Source organism: Mytilus californianus, unplaced genomic scaffold, assembly GCF_021869535.1.
Source record: "Mytilus californianus isolate M0D057914Y unplaced genomic scaffold, xbMytCali1.0.p SCAF_1, whole genome shotgun sequence".
NCBI classification, from domain to species: Eukaryota; Metazoa; Mollusca; class Bivalvia; order Mytilida; family Mytilidae; genus Mytilus; species Mytilus californianus.
In genome coordinates this window covers 116,880,987-116,903,940 of record NW_026262581.1, presented here as the reverse complement: position 1 = coordinate 116,903,940, position 22,954 = coordinate 116,880,987, and the positions used below count along the sequence as shown (strand labels likewise).

General features: G+C 32.9%; 1 protein-coding gene across 2 annotated transcripts in view; it reads right to left on the bottom strand.

Moving 5' to 3' along the window:
• The window catches only part of LOC127731601 (DNA repair and recombination protein RAD54-like), a 54,217-nt gene that overhangs the window by 20,417 nt on the left and 10,846 nt on the right, over positions 1–22,954 (bottom strand). For both annotated transcript variants that reach the window (XM_052240375.1, XM_052240386.1), the window contains exons 2-6: positions 17,823–17,906; positions 12,121–12,219; positions 10,379–10,439; positions 9,618–9,753; positions 1,743–1,812 (exon numbers count right to left, since the gene is read on the bottom strand). In XM_052240375.1, coding sequence (XP_052096335.1) covers positions 1,743–1,812; positions 9,618–9,753; positions 10,379–10,439; positions 12,121–12,219; positions 17,823–17,906 — 450 coding nt within the window. The remainder of the gene's footprint in view (positions 1–1,742; positions 1,813–9,617; positions 9,754–10,378; positions 10,440–12,120; positions 12,220–17,822; positions 17,907–22,954) is intronic.

Below are 22,954 nucleotides of genomic sequence, written 5' to 3'. Positions count from 1 at the left end.
TGGTCATCATGCTTCATGCAAATTTGTTATATATATTTGTAATGCCTTTATGTAAATTATTAATATTTTTCAAACTGATATTTTCAAATATTTTTGTTTAAAGCATTAATATAAGATTAATTGATAGTTTAATACTGACTGTAAATTCAGAAATTATTGCATGCATTCATTATTGTGATTTTTTCATTTCAGACAAAAATGCGATTATTATTTTTGCGATACTGAGAAAAATCCCCATCCATTCATACAAAAAAAATCCAAAATGCGAGTTTAAATTATTGTGATTACAACCCTGTCGCATTTTTCGCAATAATAAAATCCTGGCAATAATTTCCAAATTTACAGTATCCAGAAGGTAACAAACATTTCATGCATAATCATAGCTATAGCCCATCTAAATAGTTCTGCAAAGTAGGCCCGGACCACCACCTTGAATTTCAACAAATTTGGACTGCCATTGCAAAATAGGTATTAAGGATAGGGCTAGAAATATAAATACAAAATACTCTCTGTAGATTTTTCGCTACCAACATTATGTATAGATATTAAACACTAGATATGATTCATAAACTGTTATCACAGAGATATGTCTCGCCTTTTTGTAATTTTGATAATGCAAATGTTGAAATTAAAAGAGCAATACTTTAACATGTCAGTTATGCAAATATTCAAAGTCGATGAACCATGACGGAAGGTACATGGCTAAACAATCTCCATTGAATGAGATGTGCCAATGCTAATACAACTGCATACCAAATACCATTGACTTATTATAAGTCGTTCCCTTTAAACAAACCTAAACACAAACATTAACTTGTAAACTATGTAAAAGTTTCAAAGTCAATGAACCATGATCAGGGGTGGGGCTATATAATCTCCATGGAAATGATACTTGCAAATGCCAATACATTTGCATACCAAATATCATTGACTTAACATTAGCAGTTCATCTTAAACTGATCTAATCACAAACTAATACATGTAAACTAAGCAAAAGTTTCAAAGTCAATAGACCATGACTGAGGGGGCGGGGCCAAATATTCTCCATGGAAATGAGATGTGCTAATGCTTATACAACTGAACACCAATTAACATTGGCCTACCACTAATGGTTCCCCTTGAACTGACCAAATCACAAACTAATACATGTTAACTTAGCAAAATTTTCAAAGTCTATAGACCATGACTAAGGGGGCAGAGCCAAATAATCTCCATGGAAATGAGATATGCCAATGCTTATACAACTGCATACCAAATATCATTGACTTAACATTATAAGTTCATCTTAAACTGATCTAATCACAAACTAATACATGTAAACTAAGCAAAAGTTTCAAAGTCAATAGACCATGACTGAGGGGGCAGAGCAAAATAATCTCCATTGTAATGAGATGTGCCAATGCTAATACACCTTATCGCTATTCCCGCTTGACCCGAGAATCTGTCCCGCTCGAACTTTTGACGTCATATAACAATCACTTTTCCATTGTGGCGTCAGACATTTTCTATTATGACGTCAAAATTTTACGGGAACTTGTGTGATGTCCAGTAATGGCAGACAAATAGCGATAAGGTGTATACAACTGCATATCAAATATCATTGACCTACCACTAGTGGTTCACCATGAACTAGACCTAATCACACACTAATACATTGTTGACGCCACCGCCGCCGATGCCGGAAACAGCATATCTATGTCTCGCTTTTTGACTCCGTCAAGGCGACAAAAACCATAACTTGCCTCTCTTTGATGAGGTCGTAAAACATTACTTAACAATGGATCAACTACTACATGTACTGGATGTTTCTCCCTGAAATAAACACAAATCATTGTATCAAACTATCATTAAGACTATCCAATATTCAGAAATGGAAATCTTGTAACAAAACAAATAGAATAGTCACTTATCTGTGTTCAGGTGTTTTTCAAGATGTATGTTAATGAATATCCCTTTACAAAGGAGAAGGTTTAATGCAAAAATATCAGTATTGGCAGGATGAGGGACCATAATAAGTGTTAATAACAGGATGAGGGACCATAATAAGTGTTAATAACAGGATGAGGGACCATAATAAGTGTTAATAACAGGATGAGGGACCATAATAAGTGTTAATAACAGGATACCAATATATATTTAGTTATGAACTACACTTGATGGAAACCAATCCTGCTAAATATGAGAGGTTTCTGTAAAACGGGTTCAGAGTAGTTGTGTTCAATAGGTGTTATAGTCACAAAAAATAGTCAAAGTCCCATAACTCCCCTAATTTTTTTTATCATATTGACAGCATTATATGGTCAACTACATACGATTGCAAACTATAGTACCAAATATGAGAGCTTTCTGTCAAATGGGCAAGTCAAAAGTCTCATTACATGAGTAAAAATGGTCTGTTCCAAATGATGATACTACACATGATGGCATACAATCCTACCAAGTATGAGAGCTGTCTGTAAAAACGGTCCCAAAAAAAGTTGCATTCACAATGTGTCATTGTCAGAATACTAAAAAAATGGTCAAAGTCCCATAACTCCTGTACAAATGGTTGAATCATAATGGTGGTATAATATGGTCAACTACAAATGATGGAAAACAATCCTGCCAACTATGAGAGCTTTCTGAAAAACTGAACAAGAGAAATGGTTTTCACAAGGTGTCATCATAACAATACTAAAACTAGAGGCTCTAAAGAGCCTGTGTCTATGTGCATATTCAACAAAGGACACTCTCCAATAGTGTAAACGAGAATCGAATTCATGACAAAAATCTATTTTTTGTTGATCTTATATTGCTGATCCCTACGTCTGTTTAGTTTGTCTCTATCTTCTTAAGTTTTTGCTCAAAACATAAAAGAGGGTAAAAAAATACTCATTTAAGGGCAATCACTCCTATAAAGAGTGGCAGTCTGCTAACTATATCGGCAAAATTTGACTTGTTTGTAGATCTTGCCTTGCTGATCATTTTTGTTATTTGAAGTTCTACTTATCTATTATAATTTTTATCAAATAACTAATTCTTACTATCAAATACAAATAAATAAATACTTTTTCACCAATTATGTATATAAAAAGGGATTTCCTTCCAAAGCTATTTTTATTCGGGGAATAACCCCATGTACTTTATACCAAACTGTTTATAGCACCCGAGTGAATATGACCACAAATAGTCCTAACAAGTATAAAAGCTTTATGTCAAACAGTCTCTGAGTATTTAAGTGTTTCAGTCACAAAAAAGATAACATTCAAAGATCTTAATTTGGATTTAATGGTGATGCTGTAATTGTGGCAGCAAAATGGTTCATTTTGATGATAATTTCTCAACTATGACTGATTTAGGCCTAAATTATGATAGTTTTTTTTCCTTTAGACAACATATGTCACAAAGACTTACCAATATAACAATTTACAAAAATACACATCTTGTTTCCATGCATTTTCTATACAAATTAGTTTTGGTCAAAGGGTTGTGCAAAATTTTCCAGAAAGAACCCTTAGAAGCTATTAAAACAGTATGAGACAAACTAAAAGAGTGTGGAAATGAAAAAATGTGCAATATTCCTAGTTATAAAGGGGCATAACTCTAGAACAGTAAGTGACTTACTGCCAAAATTTGAACTGTCTGTGAGTTAGGTTCTTAGCATTGTGTATGAGTTTCATAAAATTAATATGAGGAAAACTTAAGAGTGCAGAAACGAAAACATTTGCAATTTTCCAAGTTATAAAGGGCATAACTCTAGAACGGTAAGTGATTCACTTAAGTTAAGAGTGTGGAAATGAAAATGGGACATCCATAAAGATGGACGGTCAAAGGTAACACTTAATGCCCCCATTGCCTACAGTGGGGGCATTAAAATAGAGCATTGCTGATATAATAAACAAATTGCATCTTTTATACTGAGATTTTATTCCATATTTTCTCCTTAAAGTTTGATATGCACTAGAGAGGTTCTGAGTAAAGTGATATTTGCTGGTAAGCATGGTTAAAATTAAAGACATTGCCAAAACCAGAAATAAGAAATATTTAACATTTTGTAAAGAATATACAGGGATAATATATTTCAATATCCAGAAAATTCCGGAAATTTTAAATGCATGCCCAAGCAGACGAATGATAAACAAGATGTCTGAAACAGACATTGTGTCCTTTCTGCAGGCATCAGAGCTAGAGTAATTGAAAAAGTATCATAAATGTTTGACAGCTAATGCCCCTTTGATGTAATAACTCTATATAATACTTTTTCGAATGTTTCAGTCAGTGTTTGTCTTTTCATGAACCTTCCCTACATTTGTGATTTTAATAGCTGAAGAAGAATAACATATTGTGTCAAGTCTATTATCTATAGTCTATTACTGTTTATCTATTCTATAATAAGAATTATTGCACTCATTGTGAATCTTTGCTTGACCCTATATTTGGTATTTCACTCTGGAATGCGTCATGTTTTTCAGTTTACCATAGGTAGTGTCTGGATTGCGTCACCTTTTTCAGTTTACCATAGGTAGTGTTGCCTTTGTCAATTAAAACATCAATTTGTTAATGAAATAAATGTCAACTGTAAGTTTTTCACACTATTTTTGTTTTTCAGTCTTGGTGAGGTAATACTGATTTTTTCTTATTTAAACATTTGTCTTAGTTGTTAATTAGCAGAATGTCAACTGCCCTCGACTTGTCCATAAAAATTCATTAACAGTTTTATGTGTTAATTTGAATTCAAAGTGCAAATTGCACAAGTACCTGTCTTTAATCCAGGTGTGCTTTCCTTGAATCATGTTTGTTTCAAAATTTTACAGTCTATAAATAAAATTGAAATAACAATGCAGATTCACAAAACATGAGAAATTTTTTTAACAGATATTCAATTGTGTCTATATTTACAAGAAAAAGATGAATAATTATGAAAAGGGATGAATCTTCTAAATACTGTGTAAGCTATCATCACCATATTTGGAAGTACTAGAAAATTCTATATTATAGGTAACTTCTATGGTAGAGCACATAAAGTCCACAGTCCACTCTAGTGGACTCAAAGTTTCCCAAGAGAAGCAATATGTCTGCAGTCTTACCATTGAAATATAGCAATTAATATAAGTTTAATTCCGTTGAGAGGAATTTGGATCAATTTTTATTTTAGATGACTCAATGAACTTTGGTGGATAGTTGTCTCATTGGCAATCATACCACATCTCCTTATTTTTATATCAAATTCAATCTACTATTTCAAAAGCATAACAGTTTGTAATGGGTTCTATATAACCCTGTGACCCATGACTGCCGCTGTTAGTGACAAAAATGTGTAATGGTTAATGCAAAAAAAAATATTTTTCTTTTATAAATTATATTACACAAATTTAAAAACTTTTTTTTTCAGTTTTGCACAGGGTGCTATATCTTGATTATGAAGAAACTTCTGTCCAGGTTTTTAGTATTCCATGATAATTTGACAAAGTTATTCAACTTTTAATATCTTTAACTACAGAATGTATGTACCCTAATGTTGACTGCAAAATAACTTTTTCATTTATAAGTATAATAAATACAGGAAAATGTATTTTTATACACCCTTTTTATGGGACATATTATGGTATACCGTTGTCCGTCCGTCTTCAATATGTCGGACAATAACTCAAAAACGTTTTAACCAATTTTCATGAAACTTTGGTGAATTGGTTATATATATATATTGACGTAAGCTCCCTTTCGATTTTTATAAATTTTAGATTTTACATATCTGAGTAATCAGTTATGGGATTTATTCATAAAAAAGGGGGGATTTTCCAGTTTTCGGACAATAACTCAAAAATGCTAAGAGCAGTTTTCATGAAACTTTAGTGACTGGTTTGTATCTCTTAAAATAAGCTTCCTTTAATTTTTTATAAATTTCTGATATGGCATTGAGGAGAAATTGAACTCTATTTGTTGAAAAAGCGATGGGTGTATCATGTGCTCATGGAGCAGCTCTTTATTAATAATTCTAGATGGTATCTCTTGATTATGAAGAAGCTCCTGTAAAAGTAACCTGGAATTCCATGAAGGTTTGAAAAAGAATATTGACATTTTAACAAGAGTGGACACGCTGAAATGTCTCGCCTTCTTTACTAACCATTGATATTATGTTGATAGTCCTAAATGAAAGCTTTACTACAACTATTACATAAACTTAACATGATCCAAGAAAATGAAGTCAAGGTCATATAAACCAAACAAGAAATACATGTACACCTTACAATCATTCAATACACTAAATATAGTTGACCTATTGCTTATAGTTTCTAAGAAACAGACTTAACCAAGAAAACTAAACATTGACCAATGAATCGTGAAAATGAGGTCAAAGTCAGATGAACCATGCCAGGCAGACATGAACAGCTTACAATCCTTCCATACAACAAATATAGCTGACCTATTGCTTATAGTTTAAGAAAAACAGACTGAAACACATAAACTTAACACTGAGCAATGAACTGTGAAAATGAGGTCAAGGTCAAATAAAACCTGCGAGACTGACATGTACATCATAGAATATTTCCATACACCAAATATAGTTGACTTATTGCATAATAGTATAAGAAAAAAGACCAAAACTCAAAAACTTAACTTTGACCACTGAACCATGAAAATGAGGTCAAAGTCAGATGACACCTGCCAGTTGGACATGTACACCTTACAATCATTCCATACACCAAATATAGTAGACCTATTGGATAAAGTATAAGAAAAACTGACCAAAACACAAAAACTTAACTATAACCACTGAACCATGAAAATGAGGTCAAGGTCAGATGACACCTGCCAGTTGGACATGTACACCTTACAATCATTCCATACACCAAATATAGTAGACCTATTGGATAAAGTATAAGAAAAACGGACCAAAACACAAAAACTTAACTATAACCACTGAACCATGAAAATGAGGTCAAGGTCAGATGACACCTGCCAGTTGGACATGTACACCTTACAATCATTCCATACACCAAATATAATAGACCTATTGCATACAGTATAAGAAAAACAGACCAAAACACAAAAACTTAACTATAACCACTGAACCATGAAAATGAGGTCAAGGTCAGATGACACCTGCCAGTTGGACATGTACACCTTACAATCATTCCATACTCCAAATATAATAGACCTATTGCATACAGTATAAGAAAAACAGACCAAAACACAAAAACTTAACTATAACCACTGAACCATGAAAATGAGGTCAAGGTCAGATGACACCTGCCAGTTGGACATGTACACCTTACAGTCCTTCCATACACCAAATATACTAGACCTATTGCTTATAGTATCTGAGATATGGACTTGACCACCAAAACTTAACCTTGTTCACTGATCCATGAAATGAGGTCGAGGTCAAGTGAAAACTGTCTGACAGGCATGAGGACCTTGCAAGGTACGCACATACTAAATATAGTTATCCTATTACTTATAATAAGAGAGAATTTTAACATTACAAATAATCTGAACTTTTTTTTCAAGTAGTCACTGAACCATGAAAATGAGGTCAAGGAAATTGGACATGTGACTGACAGAAACTTCGTAACATGAGGCATCCATATACAAAGTATGAAGCATCCAGGTCTTCCACCTTCTAAAATATAAAGCTTTTAAGAAGTTAGCTAACGCCGCCGCCGCCGGATCGCTATCCCTATGTCGAGCTTTCTGCGACAAAAGTCGCAGGCTCGACAAAAACTATCACCCTAGACTGTATCTTAATGTTAACTTAGTCCATCTATCAGTAAAATATGAAAAGGTAAAAACAAGAGTGCACATGCTGAAATGTCTCACCTTCTTTACTAATCATTGATATTATCTTGAGAGTCCTAAATATAAAGCTTTATTACAACTGTCACATAAACTTAACATTAACCAAGTAAACTAAACATTGACCAATGAACCATGAAAATGAGGTCAAGGTCAAATTAAACCTGCGTGACTGACATATACATCATAAAATATTTCCATACACCAAATATAGTTGACCTATTGCATATAGTATTAGAAAAAAAGACCAAAACTCAAAAACTTAACTTTGACCACTGAACCATGAAAATGAGGTCAAGGTCAGATGACACCTGCCAGCTAGACATGTACACCTAAAATCATTCCATACACCAAATATAGTAGACCTATTGCATACAGTATAAGAAAAACAGACCAAAACACAAAAACTTAACTATAACCACTGAACCATGAAAATGAGGTCAAGGTCAGATGACACCTGCCAGTTGGACATGTACACCTTACAGTCCTTCCATACACCGAATATACTAGACCTATTGCTTATAGTATCTGAGATATGGACTTGACCACCAAAACTTAACCTTGTTCACTGATCCATGAAATGAGGTCGAGGTCAAGTGAAAACTGTCTGACGGGCATGAGGACCTTGCAAGGTACGCACATACCAAATATAGTTATCCTATTACTTATAATAAGAGAGAATTTAACATTACAAAAAATCTTAACTTTTTTTCAAGTAGTCACTGAACCATGAAAATGAGGTCAAGGACATTGGACATGTGACTGACGGAAACTTTGTAACATGAGGTATCCATATACAAAGTATGAAGCATCCAGATTTTTCACCTTCTAAAATATAAAGCTTTTAAGAAGTTAGCTAACGCCGCCGCCGCCAGATCACTATCCCTATGTCAAGCTTTCAGCGACAAAAGTCGCAGGCTCGACAAAAAAAAACACTTTCAAAATTTGACTTTAGATGATATCTCTTAATCATGAAAAAACTTCTGTCTAAGTTGTATAAAATTCTTTTTTAACATTAAATACACTCATACTGTGTGACCTATCTTGAGACAACTGAAGAATGTAATAGCAATGACAAAACCAAACTGATTAACTTAGATCCAATTTATCAGGTTTTTAAGCATCTGGAAGAAATGACCTCTTGACCCAGTTCATTGAAAATAATGATTTCTACCTAATGGAATTGAACTTCTCTCATTTTTTTCACTTTACTCTCTTCAGCTATTTTTTTTAGGGGGGGGGGGGGGGAGAATTGTTATGCAGTCAATCTGAATTATTAGCCCTATTCATACAATTCATACATCATTCCATGCACAGTTATCAAAATATACCTTGATGTACAATGCAGTTGAATTGTTTCTGTATTTTGCAGTGAGATTGTCCAGCAATTTACAACCAGTTTTTTTTATATTTCTTTACCCTAAATTTCAACGTTAATTTATTGTTAAGCTAAATTATCATTGAAATTTTGAATTCACCAAAGCATGACAGAGAAGCCAGGCCTTATTTGATATAATGTACCCAACTGTCATGCATGGATGGGTGATACAAATGTATATCTAAATATCAATGATGTAATATATGTAGATATTCTGGAACACACTTTGTCAGAAAACTTATCATGAGACATATATCTTTTATTTATATGTACATTGTGCATAGCTGTAAACATATGCAAAATATACCCATTAAATACTAAATCAAGACTACTGGTATTCTTTAAAGAGAGTATGTACTGACTAACTTATGGTTAGGATTATGTGCTGTAGAAGTGTTATCAAATGAAATCAACCATATCTCCTTATTTTTATATTAAGTGTGTTTTGCTATATTTTACATACAAGTCAACTTTGAGTTGTTCATGTGCACTGAGTTCTGGTGGTGTGTATAAAACCAAAGCTCCTTCTTCAAACGGGTCGTACAATGGTTGTCTGTTTCCCTGTCGTCTTACACCTAAAGCTCTATTAAGTGTGCTTCCTAAAAAAAGAAAAGAAATAAATATGAGATTATGTCTTACTGCAGTTTATATATATCATAATTTTTCAAGTGTTTCAAATTTTTTTGGTAATAGAAATAAACAAATTACAAAAGTCTCACGTTTAATATTGATATCTTTGTTAGTGTCAGGCCCAGATTTTAACCATTATGAACAGGTTCTTGTAAACAACTAATCTGCTACACTTGGTTTTGCTGAAATCTAAAATCCTTTTTTCGTCAGTAACATTACTGAACTACATTAGATGCATTAAATTTTAATAGCATGTGTAATGACAGCAATCTTTTGTTATTTGATCCACCTCAGAAATTTGTCAGAAATATATTCTGAGTACAGTTTGAAAAATTAGATGACATTTCATTCAACATGCAAGTACCTCAATCTACCGCTCAAAGGTGTAGTGCTTATTGCAGTATCTGAGAGGGAGGACACCATAAACTGCTTTATAATATCAATAAATTCAAGTATGCACAGTTAGATTTTATGGTGAAATGAGTCGCTGAATACATAAATATTGAACTACAAATCACAATCGATGCGTAAAAATAGTATAACAAATCACTGACTACTATCACCAATATTATCACCAATTCTTATCTCACTTACCTTTATAGTTAGGAATTGGAATCTTAAATGGTTTTGACAGTATCTTCCTGATAAGAGCTTCCTGGTCAAATAATAGAAATCAAGATAATAATGTTGTAATTATTAGAAACAAAATTGTTCATGTTGTTAGAAAGGAAGGAATGGGGGATTAAGGGCATACGATACAGTTACAGGGGAGATAATGACGTTGCTAACGTAATATGTTGTTTTTCGCGACAACAAATGACTTGATAATGTATGAAGATTATTTGTTCCAATTTTTTTAAACGATGATTTTTTTTTAAATTAGATAAATATGAAGCAAAAAATGATGTTTTTACTAAAATCATAAAATTTTAATAAAAATTATTTTCAAAGAATTGTTACACAAATTTAGAGCATACTTTTGTAAAGAAGATATTCTAAATCGTTTTACAAAAATCCTTATGTGTTTATTTATGAAACAAAAAAGTTAAGTATGTCCGTCCAAAGGATAGAAATGTACAAGAAACCGAAATCTTAAGTAAATGTCTAAAATTTCAACGCCATTTATCTGTAAATTTAGCACATGAAGGTATATTTTTTATTACATATTTGAATCAACTAATTGAAAAATAGCTTGTATGCAAATTTTCGTAAAAAAATCACCGTGGGATCAAAACTGTATCGTATGCCCTTAAACAAAACCAACAAGACCTATTACCAAATGATATACAAATTTCAAGTTGATTTCTGATAAAGCAAGTTTGGAATAAAAACAAAATAGACCATAAACCAACATTTAAAAAAAAAACGTAATTTGTAGTTATCAAAAAACTTAATTTTAAAAGTACAAATACTGAATGATGACACAGAAAGAAATAAGACCCAATATGACATGTATTTATTTAATTTAAATTACTTAATGGCAAAAATATAAATACAGAAATTAAGTTATTATTTTCTCAAATGTCATTATGTTTAGAAAATCTATTTACGTAAATTCTAAATTAAGTAATACAACGTAACATACATTGATACTATAATTGTGAAATTTTTGTACATGTATATTTTTATTCTTTTGTGATCATGCAACTGTATAATGGTGCTTGATTATAATATTGAGATGAAAGAGCAGCCAATAATAGTACCACTTTACATGTTTATTGGGGTTTTACTTTGACAATACTGGGAATATAAAAGCCAATTAAACCACCAACCTCTGAGTTTAGCAGCATCTAATTAATTGTTCCCATCCATCCCTAAATATTTAAGAACCCATCCTCAATTTTTTCGTCAAAAATTAAATATCGTAGCATCACTCTTGATATCGGATTCAAATTCGACTTTTAATATAATGTCAGCTTCTTTTATTACATCTTCCTTTAATTTTTTTCTGTGGTGATCCATGCAATGATCTTATTCAGAAGGTATTGCATCATGGGAAAAGTATTATTTTTGGTGATATTAATTGGTCAAGAGGATTATATTTGTTAGGATATTAGTGTTTTTAAAAGTAACCTGAGCTATATTATGGCTGTCAAGAGGATTGTAAGACTGAGCATCATATAATACAAGTACAAGGATGAATGTGGAATTTCTATGTAAATCCATATTATTACAAGACATCTTTCCAAGAATCTTCAGAACATTCTTTGAAATTAATCACTGCTACAACTTTCTGTTTTTCCTGAATGACTTTTTGACAGGTTTTACAAGTATGGTAAGGAAGTAACACTCGTGTCTCTGTGATTTTTATCATTATTATGATTTAACAGACTTACATGTTGAGATATAGCATCATGACAAATATTGGTTGAAATATTGGATAAAGGTGATCTGACTGGACTTTGGTGGTCATCTAAACATTTCACCCTCTTCACCTATAAGAAAATGGAAAACAATTTTGTGTAAACTAGAGAGCAACATATACTGGAACTTGGATGTGATCAAAGATTTACCATGTACAAAAACATAGACAACTAGACATCATTGAGATGGGAGCCATCTCTGTGGGCCCCGCTGACCTTGAACTTTGACCTAGGAAGTTGTACAAACATTATGACACACCCTCTGGTGTTGGTTAATATACATATCAAGTATAAAGTATGAAATTATAACGGTTCTCTAGATATAGAGCGGACACAATTTGTTACATACAGACGGACAGACTGATCACTATAGGGCGACCCGCCACTAGGCGGGGACCTAATAATCCCTTATTCTCAATAATGTTTTATTATATGACTATAAAACTTCTGTCTTCTCACTGACTAAAAGCATAGAGAAACTTCTTTGTAAAACATTATATTCACCATGGGAAAATCAAGAGAGGTTAATATAAGATTTGGAACAAGTACTGTATACCTAAATAGTTATTTTTCTAGGCAACTTCAATGACATAGAGTTATGACTCATGCAAATTCTCAATTTTCTTATTTTTTTCTGTTTAAATTTTATTGAATATTTCAATTTATAAAAGTTAGCAACTGCCAAAGCAGATAACACATTTAGAATAAAAACATGGAGCAATTAAATATCTTGAGCAAATACAAGAATATTAGAAATAAATAAAAAAAAGTCATATAATAAAACAACTGATGACATTTGATATCAGTTGAAGCAATAATTTATAGACCTCTAAGATATGACATTCATCCCAGGTCTGTTGGCCTCGGTGAATATAATATCCTTGGGGTTGATAAATCATTGTATCAACCTCATCAAAAGCCAATAATTGGATAGTATATTCTAGCTACTCTATCAATTCATTAAGCTGTTCTTACTCCAGCAGGAAAATTCTTCCAATTTTATTCTCAGATGTATTTGCATTTCAACACGAAAGAAAGTCTCAAAACAATCTAAATAAGGGTGATTTAAAAAATAATGAAGATAATTACAAATTATGCAGCCCTGAGATGAGATGTGGCCAAGAAACATCCAAGAGTTTAAAAGACCATCGATAATTTGTTTATCGATATTTTGCCTATGACGTCATTGATGTTTACATTGACAATGTCACATGCGACTTAGTTTCTGACTATAATTTTCTATCTCAAGCGAGTAGCATATGATATGAAAAATCAGATCAAAGGAAAAATACTGAAAAATAGAGATAAATTATGATATATACTGACTTAAGACAAATACTCCTTGTAAAGGTATTTATTTTCACTATTTTGCTCTCGACACTGTCTTTTGATCATAAAAAAGCTTCTATCCAACTTTCTATCCAACTTAAGTAAAATCCCATAATGGTCTGACAAAGTTATTGATGTCTTAAAAAACTTTTTAACACAGACTGACCCTAAATGTTGACACCGCCAATGGAATTAAGGATCGCTATATCTCGATTCCGCAAGATACATGAAGCAGGCTCTGCAACATTCAATTGTAAAAGTAAACAAATTGTCTTAAAGCAAAATTCCTATAAATTCCCATAAATTTTTGTAAGATATGTATGTGTACAGATCTATTAAAATTTTGAATTTAAATGTTGGCTATCTGTACAAAGCTGCAATAATGCCTATAAGCACAGCATTCATAAATTAGTTTGACCACAAAAAAATTCAGGAGAGTGACATCTACCAATCAACAATATGTAATTTAATGGTACAATATCAAAGAAAAGAAAAAGTTTTAAATATCTGCGACATAAAACATATGCCAAAGCTAAAAGATGAAATTATTGATGCCAGGAGTGTGACATGATTTTAAATGGCATGGTTTTACAATTTAGAATTTTGAAATAGTTATTTAATGGGTCGCCTTGTGTTTAAAATCTGAATTTAGGTAGAAAATTATAAGTTATATTGGTGTTCCTTTTGGTTATAGTGTGGTGTCACTAAGACAATAAATGTGCAATAAGTTACATATACCAAATAAAATTATTGTACATGGCTTTAAAATAATAAAAATACTAGAACACACCCGCAACATCACGTTTCTGTGACTGAATTAAAGTACCTATGCCTTATTTTTAGCCTGGATTTTTAGTATTCATATTGTCTGAAGTCAAACATAAAAAGCCCTGGATTTTACAATAATAAAAGAACAGAGCTTCAATGTCCCCGGTATTGCACATACTTTATCTGTTTTGTCCAAGGGTAATAACTAAAAAAAATATTTTTTAAACTTTTTAAATTTATCTTACTACAGAGTTGAAGATTTGAGATCAATTTCAGATATATTTAATATTTCCAGGGGAAACTCATTGAAAACATTTTATCAGCACTTATTTTCGAAATTGTCCGAGACATTGCTGTTATAAACCTTTGATATGAATTTGATAAAAATTGTACATTTGAGAGCACTTACAATGCAAATTTCCATATAATTTTATTTTTTTATAACTTATATTTCTAAGGGCATAACTCTTTTATAGTAAAACATTAAAAATAGTTGATCGGCACTAGTTTTCGAATTGGTCCAAGACATTGCTGATATAAACCTACAATATAAGTTTCACAAAAATCTGGTAAAAATTGTACACATGAGAGCGCTAACGATGCAATTTTCCATATAATTAATGTTTCCAAGGGGCATAACTCTTTTAAAAATACTTCATCTGCACTGATTTTTGAACTTGTTCTAGACAATGCTGATATAAGCCTACAATATAAGTTTCATAAAAATCTGGAAAGAATAGACATCATGTACATGTGAGAGCACTAACAAGACCAGATGAATGGACAGACGGACAGAGGCCAGTATTTCTATGTCCCTCGCAAGGCATCGGACAATAAACTGCTTCGCTTAGCGCAGCTAGATACGCCCGCAGAACTCCAACCCTGAACAGTTGGGCCAAAAATGGACACAATATTCAAGCTTGATTCAGGTCTGAATTTGGATTGTAATTAAATATTTGACATATTATAGGTTTCTGAATAAATGTAGTCAAAGAACTTGAAATTGGTTATATGAATTGAATTTATATTCAATTAAAGATTTCTTGCTGTTGTGCAATACTTAGTAAATCTGTTGTCAGACTATAAACAAATAAAGTTCAATTAATTCTCAATGTCAGATTAGAAATTTATGAAAACTAGAGGCTCTAAAGAGCCTGTGTCGCTCACCTTGGTCTATGTGCATATTAAACAAAGGACATAGATGGATTCATGACAAAATTGTGTTTTGGTGATGGTGATGTGTTTGTAGATCTTCCTTTACTGAACATTCTTGCTGCTTACAATTATCTCTATCTATAATGAACTTGGCCCAGTAGTTACAGTGCAAAATATTTTGTAAAAATTTACAAAAATTTACCAAATTTATGAAAATTGTAAAAAATTGAATATAAAGGGCAATAACTCCTTAAGGGGTCAATTGACAATTTTCGTCATGTTGACTTATTTGTAGATCTTACTTAGCTGAATATTATTGCTGTTTACAGTTTATCTCTATCTATAATAATATTCAAGATAATAACCAAAAGCTGCAAAATTTTCTTAAAATTACCAATTCAGGGGCAGCAACCGAACAACGTGTTGCCTGATTGGTCTGAAAATTTCAGGGCAGATAGATCTTGACCTAATGAACAATTTTATCCCCATGTCAGATTTGCTCTAAATGCTTTGGTTTCAGAGATATGAGCCAAAAACTGCATTTTACCCTATGTACTATTTTTTAGCCATGTCGGCCATCTTGGTTCACGGGCGGGGTCATCGGACACATTTTTTAAACTAGATACCCTAATGATGATTGTGGACAAGTTTGGTTAAATTTGTCTCAGTAGTTTCAGAGGAGAAGATTTTTGTAAAAGATTACAAAAATTTACGAATGGTTAAAAATTGACAATAAAGGGCAATAACTCCTTAAGGGGTCAACTGACCATTTTGGTCAATTGACTTATTTGTAGATCTTACTTTGCTGAACATTATTGCTGTTTACAGTTTATCTCTATCTATAATAATATTCAAGATAATAACCAAAAACGGCAAAATTTCCTTTAAATTACCAATTCAGGGGCAGCAACCCAACAACATGTTGTCCGATTCATCTGAAAATTTCAGGGCAGATAGATCTTGACCTGATAAACAATTTTACCCCATGTCAGATTTGCTCTAAATGCTTTGGTTTCAGAGATATAAGCCAAAATCTACATTTTACCCCTATGTTCTATTTTTAGCCATGGCGGCCATCTTGGTTGGTTGGCTGGTTCATCCGACACATTTTTTTAAACTAGATACCCCAATGATGATTGTGGCCAAGTTTGGTTTGATTTGGCCAAGTAGTTTCAGAGGAGAAGATTTTTGTAAAAGATTACAAAAATTTATGAAAAATGGTTAAAAATTGACTATAAAGGGCAATAACTCCTTAAGGGGTCAACTGACCATTTTGGTCAAGTTGACTTATTTGTAGATCTTACTTTGCTGAACATTATTGCTGTTTACAGTTTATCTCTATCTATAATAATATTCACGATAATAACCAAAAACGGCAAAATTTCCATTAAATTACCAATTCAGGGGCAGCAACCCAACAAAAGGTTGTTTGATTCATCTGAAAATTTCAGGGCAGATAGATCTTGACCTGATTAACAATTTTACCCCATGTCAGATTTGCTCTAAATGCTTTGGTTTCAGAGATATAAGCCAAAATCTACATTTTACCCCTATGTTCTATTTTTAGCAATGGCGACCATCTTGGTAGGTTGGCGGGGTCATCGGACACATTTTTTAAACTAGATACTTGAATGATGATTGTGTTTAAGTTTGGGTGCATTTGGCCCAGTAGTTTCAGAGGAGAAGATTTTTGTAAAAGTTTATGGATGACGGACGACGGACGCAAAGTGATGAGAAAAGCTCACTTGACCTTTCAGGTCAGGTGAGCTAATAAAAAGGGAGCTTACATCAATAGATATAAACAATTCACCAAAGTTTCATGAGAACTGGTGACAGCATTTTTGAGTCTGAAAACTGGAAAATCACCCCTATTTTTAATGAATAAAACCCCATAACTCAGAAATGTAAAATGTAAAATTTATAAAATTCTAAAGGGAGCTTACATCAATACATACAAACAATTCACCAAAGTTTCATAAGAATTGCTGAAAGCATTTTTGAGTTTTTGTCCGAAAACTGGAAAATCCCCCCTTTTTTTATGAATAAAACCCTGCAACTCGGAAACGTAAAATCTAAAATTTATAAAAATCAAAAGGGAGCTCATGTCAATAGATATAAACATTTCACCACAATTTCTTGCAAGTTTGTGAAAGCATTCTTGACTTATTGTCCGAAAACTGGAAAATCCCCGTTTTTTTAATGAATAAAACCCCACAACTCGGAAACGTAAAATCTTAATTTTATAAAAGACGAAAGGGAGCTCACGTCAATAGATATAAACAATTCACCAAAGTTTTATGCAAATTTGTTAAAGCATTTTTGAGTTAATGTCCGACATGTTGACGACGGACAGACGGACGGACAACGGTATACCATAATACGTCCCATAAACGGGCGTATAAAAACTGTAAGTACATATATACCTGTGGGGAAAACGTTTCATCCTGGCTTCTTTTACTGCCACTATTGACCAGAAAACTTCTCTGGCTTGGAGCCTGACTTTTTCTCTGTAAAAATATATGCAAATAAATAAATGCAATTATGGTTACACTGGATAACCTACAAAACTTACTGAAGAACAAAATAAACCTTAAAAAAATAATGCCATTTCACAAAACTAAAGATCAATTCCCACAAACATATATATATGTACATGTCCATCAAATACAGAAATGTCTGCAGTTTCTTCCAATAATAATAATGAAATTTGAGAAATATGCACTATGCTCATTTTAATATGGGTAGTCATTTTATTTGTCAATACCTTTATACAGAGTGTTAGCAAGGACAATATAAAGCCTACCCATGTTAAAATTAGCATAGAGCATGGCATGATAAACATCTTCTGATTCTAATAGGAGAATTTAGAACTTTTGTACTTTGAAGCGGACCTATAACACATTCAAAAGGTAGCAATTTTGATTTGATAAAGCCAAAATGTTATATGAAACAATATTTGACAGGTTTTATTACCTAGATTAGGTAGACAATACATAGTAGGAACCTTTAAATGTTCAAACCATGCCTTAAGTTGAGATGTGATATTGATAATCATATGATTGTATACTTTTTAAATCTGTTAAGGGCAGGGTTTGAATGTAGAAAAATTTATACTTGTTCTTAAGAACTTCCTTGTAGTTCCATCTGTACCAAACTGTTGTAAACGTCTCACCGATAAGATTTTAGGCGAAACTGAGAAACTTTTTTTTAAGAGCTAACTTGTATTCCTTTCTATTTCAGAGATTTTCAAGTAAAACAATTCATTCACAGCTTTGAATTGTAAATAATTAGTTCAATAGTAATTATTTACCTCTATTTTGCTGCTTCAACTTCCTATATATTACTTAAAACGACCATACCATAGGCATTTACTTTTTATTTACTAATACTTTGCTACCACCATCTTGACCCAAAACCGGATGTACAGTGGAAAAAAATAACATTTGCCAGTGAAATCAGAATTGCCAGACCTATGCATGCAATGAAATAACCTTATCCCAAAACTCAGAATTTTACCAGTATGAGGGTTTAAGTCACTGGTATTACTGTACGGTGAAAAATTATGATTGCAAAATTAGCCAATGAAATAGTAATTTACAGTTGTAAAGTCTTTATAAGAAATATTTGATGAATTCAAGCAGCGGAATTCAGATAAATATATAACGAAACGAATTAAGTATAACTGTAAGTTGTAGCACCACACATATTCCTTCAAACTGATCCTGAACCAGGCTGATAGATCACCAGACAATAAGACACAATACAAACAAATGATTTGGCTGTCTGACATCTAATTTGTCTGTCAGGACAGTGGGACAAAGTTGTTTCTTGAACCAGGCTGGTAGATCACCAGACAATAAGACACAATACAAACAAATGATTTGGCAGTCTGACATCTAATTTGTCTGTCAGGACAGTGGGACAAAGTTGTTCCTGAACCAGGCTGATAGATCACCAGACAATAAGACACAATACAAACAAATGATTTGGCAGTTTGACATCTAATTTGTCTGTCAGGACAGTGGGACAAAGTTGTTCCTGAACCAGGCTGATAGATCACCAGACAATAAGACACAATACAAACAAATGATTTGGCAGTCTGACATCTAATTTGTCTGTCAGGACAGTGGGACAAAGTTGTTCCTGAACCAGGCTGATAGATCACCAGACAATAAGACATGATACAAACAAATGATTTGGCAGTCTGACATCTAATTTGTCTGTCAGAACAGTGGGACAAAGTTGTTCCTGAACCAGGCTGATAGATCACCATACAATAAGACATGATACAAACAAATGATTTGGCTGTCTGACATCTAATTTGTCTGTCAGGCCAGTGGGACAAAGTTGTTCCTTAACCAGGCTGACAGATTACCAGACAATAAGACATGATACAAACAAATGATTTGGCTGTCTGACATCTAATTAGTCTGTCAGGACAGTGGGACAAAGTTGTTCCTTAACCAGGCTGACAGATTACCAGACAATAAGACATGATACAAACAAATGATTTGGCTGTCTGACATCTAATTAGTCTGTCAGGACAGTGGGACAAAGTTGTTCCTAAACCAGGCTGATAGATCACCAGTCAATAAGACATGATACAAACAAATGATTTGGCTGTCTGACATCTAATATGTCTGTCAGGACAGTGGGACAAAGTTGTTCCTAAACCGGGCTGACAGATTACCAGACAATAAGACAAGATACAAACAAATGATTTGGCTGTCTGAAATCTAATTTGTCTGTCAGGACAGTGGGACAAAGTTGTTCCTAAACCGGGCTGACAGATTACCAGACAATAAGACATGATACAAACAAATGATTTGGCTGTCTGACATCTAATTTGTCTGTCAGGACAGTGGGACAAAGTTGTTCCTGAACCAGGCTGACAGATTACCAGACAATAAGACATGATACAAACAAATGATTTGGCAGTCTGACATCTAATTTGTCTGTCAGGACAGTGGGACAAAGTTGTTCCTGAACCAGGCTGATAGATCACCAGACAATAAGACATGATACAAACAAATGATTTGGCAGTCTGACATCTAATTTGTCTGTCAGAACAGTGGGACAAAGTTGTTCCTGAACCAGGCTGATAGATCACCAGACAATAAGACATGATACAAACAAATGATTTGGCTGTCTGACATCTAATTTGTCTGTCAGGCCAGTGGGACAAAGTTGTTCCTTAACCAGGCTGACAGATTACCAGACAATAAGATATGATACAAACAAATGATTTGGCTGTCTGACATCTAATTTGTCTGTCAGGACAGTGGGACAAAGTTGTTCCTAAACCAGGATGATAGATCATCAGTCAATAAGACATGATACAAACAAATGATTTGGCTGTCTGACATCTAATTTGTCTGTCAGGACAGTGGGACAAAGTTGTTCCTTAACCGGGCTGACAGATTACCAGGCAATAAGACAAGATACAAACAAATGATTTGGCTGATAGATCACCAGTCAATAAGACATGATACAAACAAATGATTTGGCGGTCTTACATCTAATTTGTCTGTCAGGACAGTGAGATGAAGTTGGCCACAGACTGGTAGTACTTATGCCATACCACTTCTACATTGTTAGTTGTTTTGTATGCTGGTAAGAACGCAACATTTTAAATGAGGGATTAATTAAACTTTGATACCACAACATTCAGTTGGGTATACTTCTTAAACAAGTAATTTTATCATCACCTCAGTGATTTTAGACTAGTGATTTGAAAATTTCAGTAAGCACCTAAGCGACGTAAAATAATTGTTTTGTTGGAACTGTTCAACAGATACTTGAAAATTTATCCAAAAACATTTCTATTACTACTGATCAACAGTGTCTTCTGTATAACAGTATGGTTGGATCTGTACTGAAATAGGGGTTTTTAAATTATTAATATGTTTTCTGAAAGCCACCTATAGTTCATTTGCATTTAAGCTTTGTAACTTTTTGAAAATGCATGGCAAACTAGATCTGTTATAATTGACTAGTTATACTTTCCATGTAATTGTATTGTTCTCTATAATCAGTCTTTTCTGTAGCATTGCATGTTGTAAATGCTTTTGCAAATAAACATCCATTTAGTTTTAATAGTTTTGTCCAATTCAATTGTAATCCAACTTGTGATTATTTCGTCAATTACCAAGATGTAAACAATTTCTTGAAGCAATAAAAAGATTAACAAATTGATTTAATCATGTAATTAAATTTTCACAGTATAGTGTAATCTAGGTGTCTTCCTGCTATTCCTACATTTTATAAATACATATTCCTTTTATTCCTACAAACAAAGAACAATAGATGTTGGTATAAGGTGTTTTGTTGTTTTAGCAATTTAAATTTGATTTAAATACAGATAAGGCTCGACAATGAGTAAGGGTTCCGCCGAACCCAGTGTCTCGCCTACTTTTGCTGTTAGTCGCAGGCTAAACAAAAATGGGGAAAAAATTATTAAAAATTTTCCTCTAGATACTATCTTTTGATTGTAAGAAGTTCTGTTCAAGTTTGGTAAAAATCCAAGAAGGTTTATGATTCTAATAAATGTTTTAAAAACTTTAACTGCAGACTGTACGTAATGTTAACCGGAATAAAACTAAGTCCATTTATAAGTAATATACGAAAAAACAGGAAATAAAATTTTTACAAAATTTCCTTCTGGATATTAGCTTTTGATCGTAAACAAGCTTCTGTCCAAGTGTGGTACAAATTCGAGATAGTTTAAGAAAGTTATTAAAATTTGAAAAACTTTAACCACAGAGTGAATATATGTGGACGCCGCCGACGACGACAGAATGTAGGATCGCTATGTCTCTCTTTTGCGACAAAAGTCGCAGGCTCGACAAAACGGGAAAAAAAAATGGTAAAATTTGTCATTTATGGGCAATAACTCCTATAAGAATTTGTCTACCAGTTTTATGGACAATTGGTAGAGCTCATTATTCTGAACATTTTGCTCCTTTCAGATTTTCTTTATTTATAACGGTTCAAAAAATAATGGACAAAACTTGCATTTTACCCCTATGTTCTATTTTTAACTATGTAGGCCATGTTGGTTGGTAGGCGGGGTCATCGGACACAGTTTTTAAACTAGATACCCTAATGATGATTGCGGCCAAGTTTGGTTAAATTTGTCGCTGTAGTTTCAGAGATGATTTTTGTAAACGATAACAAAAATGTACAAAAAATTGTTAAAATTTGACTATAAAGGGCAATATCTCCTTAAGGGAAATTGCAGAATTTTACATGGACAGCAATGGGGCTATGAATTAGTGGTTTTATACCATAATAGTTAATGAGACAAGACTTTTCATTTTTATTTGCTTTATCTCATCAAGATATTTTTTCAATACATCAAAAAATATAACCAAAATATTAACCCCTACCCCTTCTCTGAAGTCAACATTTTTAACCCTCTTGCTGCTGCTTATATAATGTGGTTACATTTCTAATAGACCTTATCGCTATTTTAAAATCTGAGACACTTGACCCGAGAATCTAAGACACTTGAACTATTGACGTCATACAACAATCACTTTTCCAGTAATGGCAG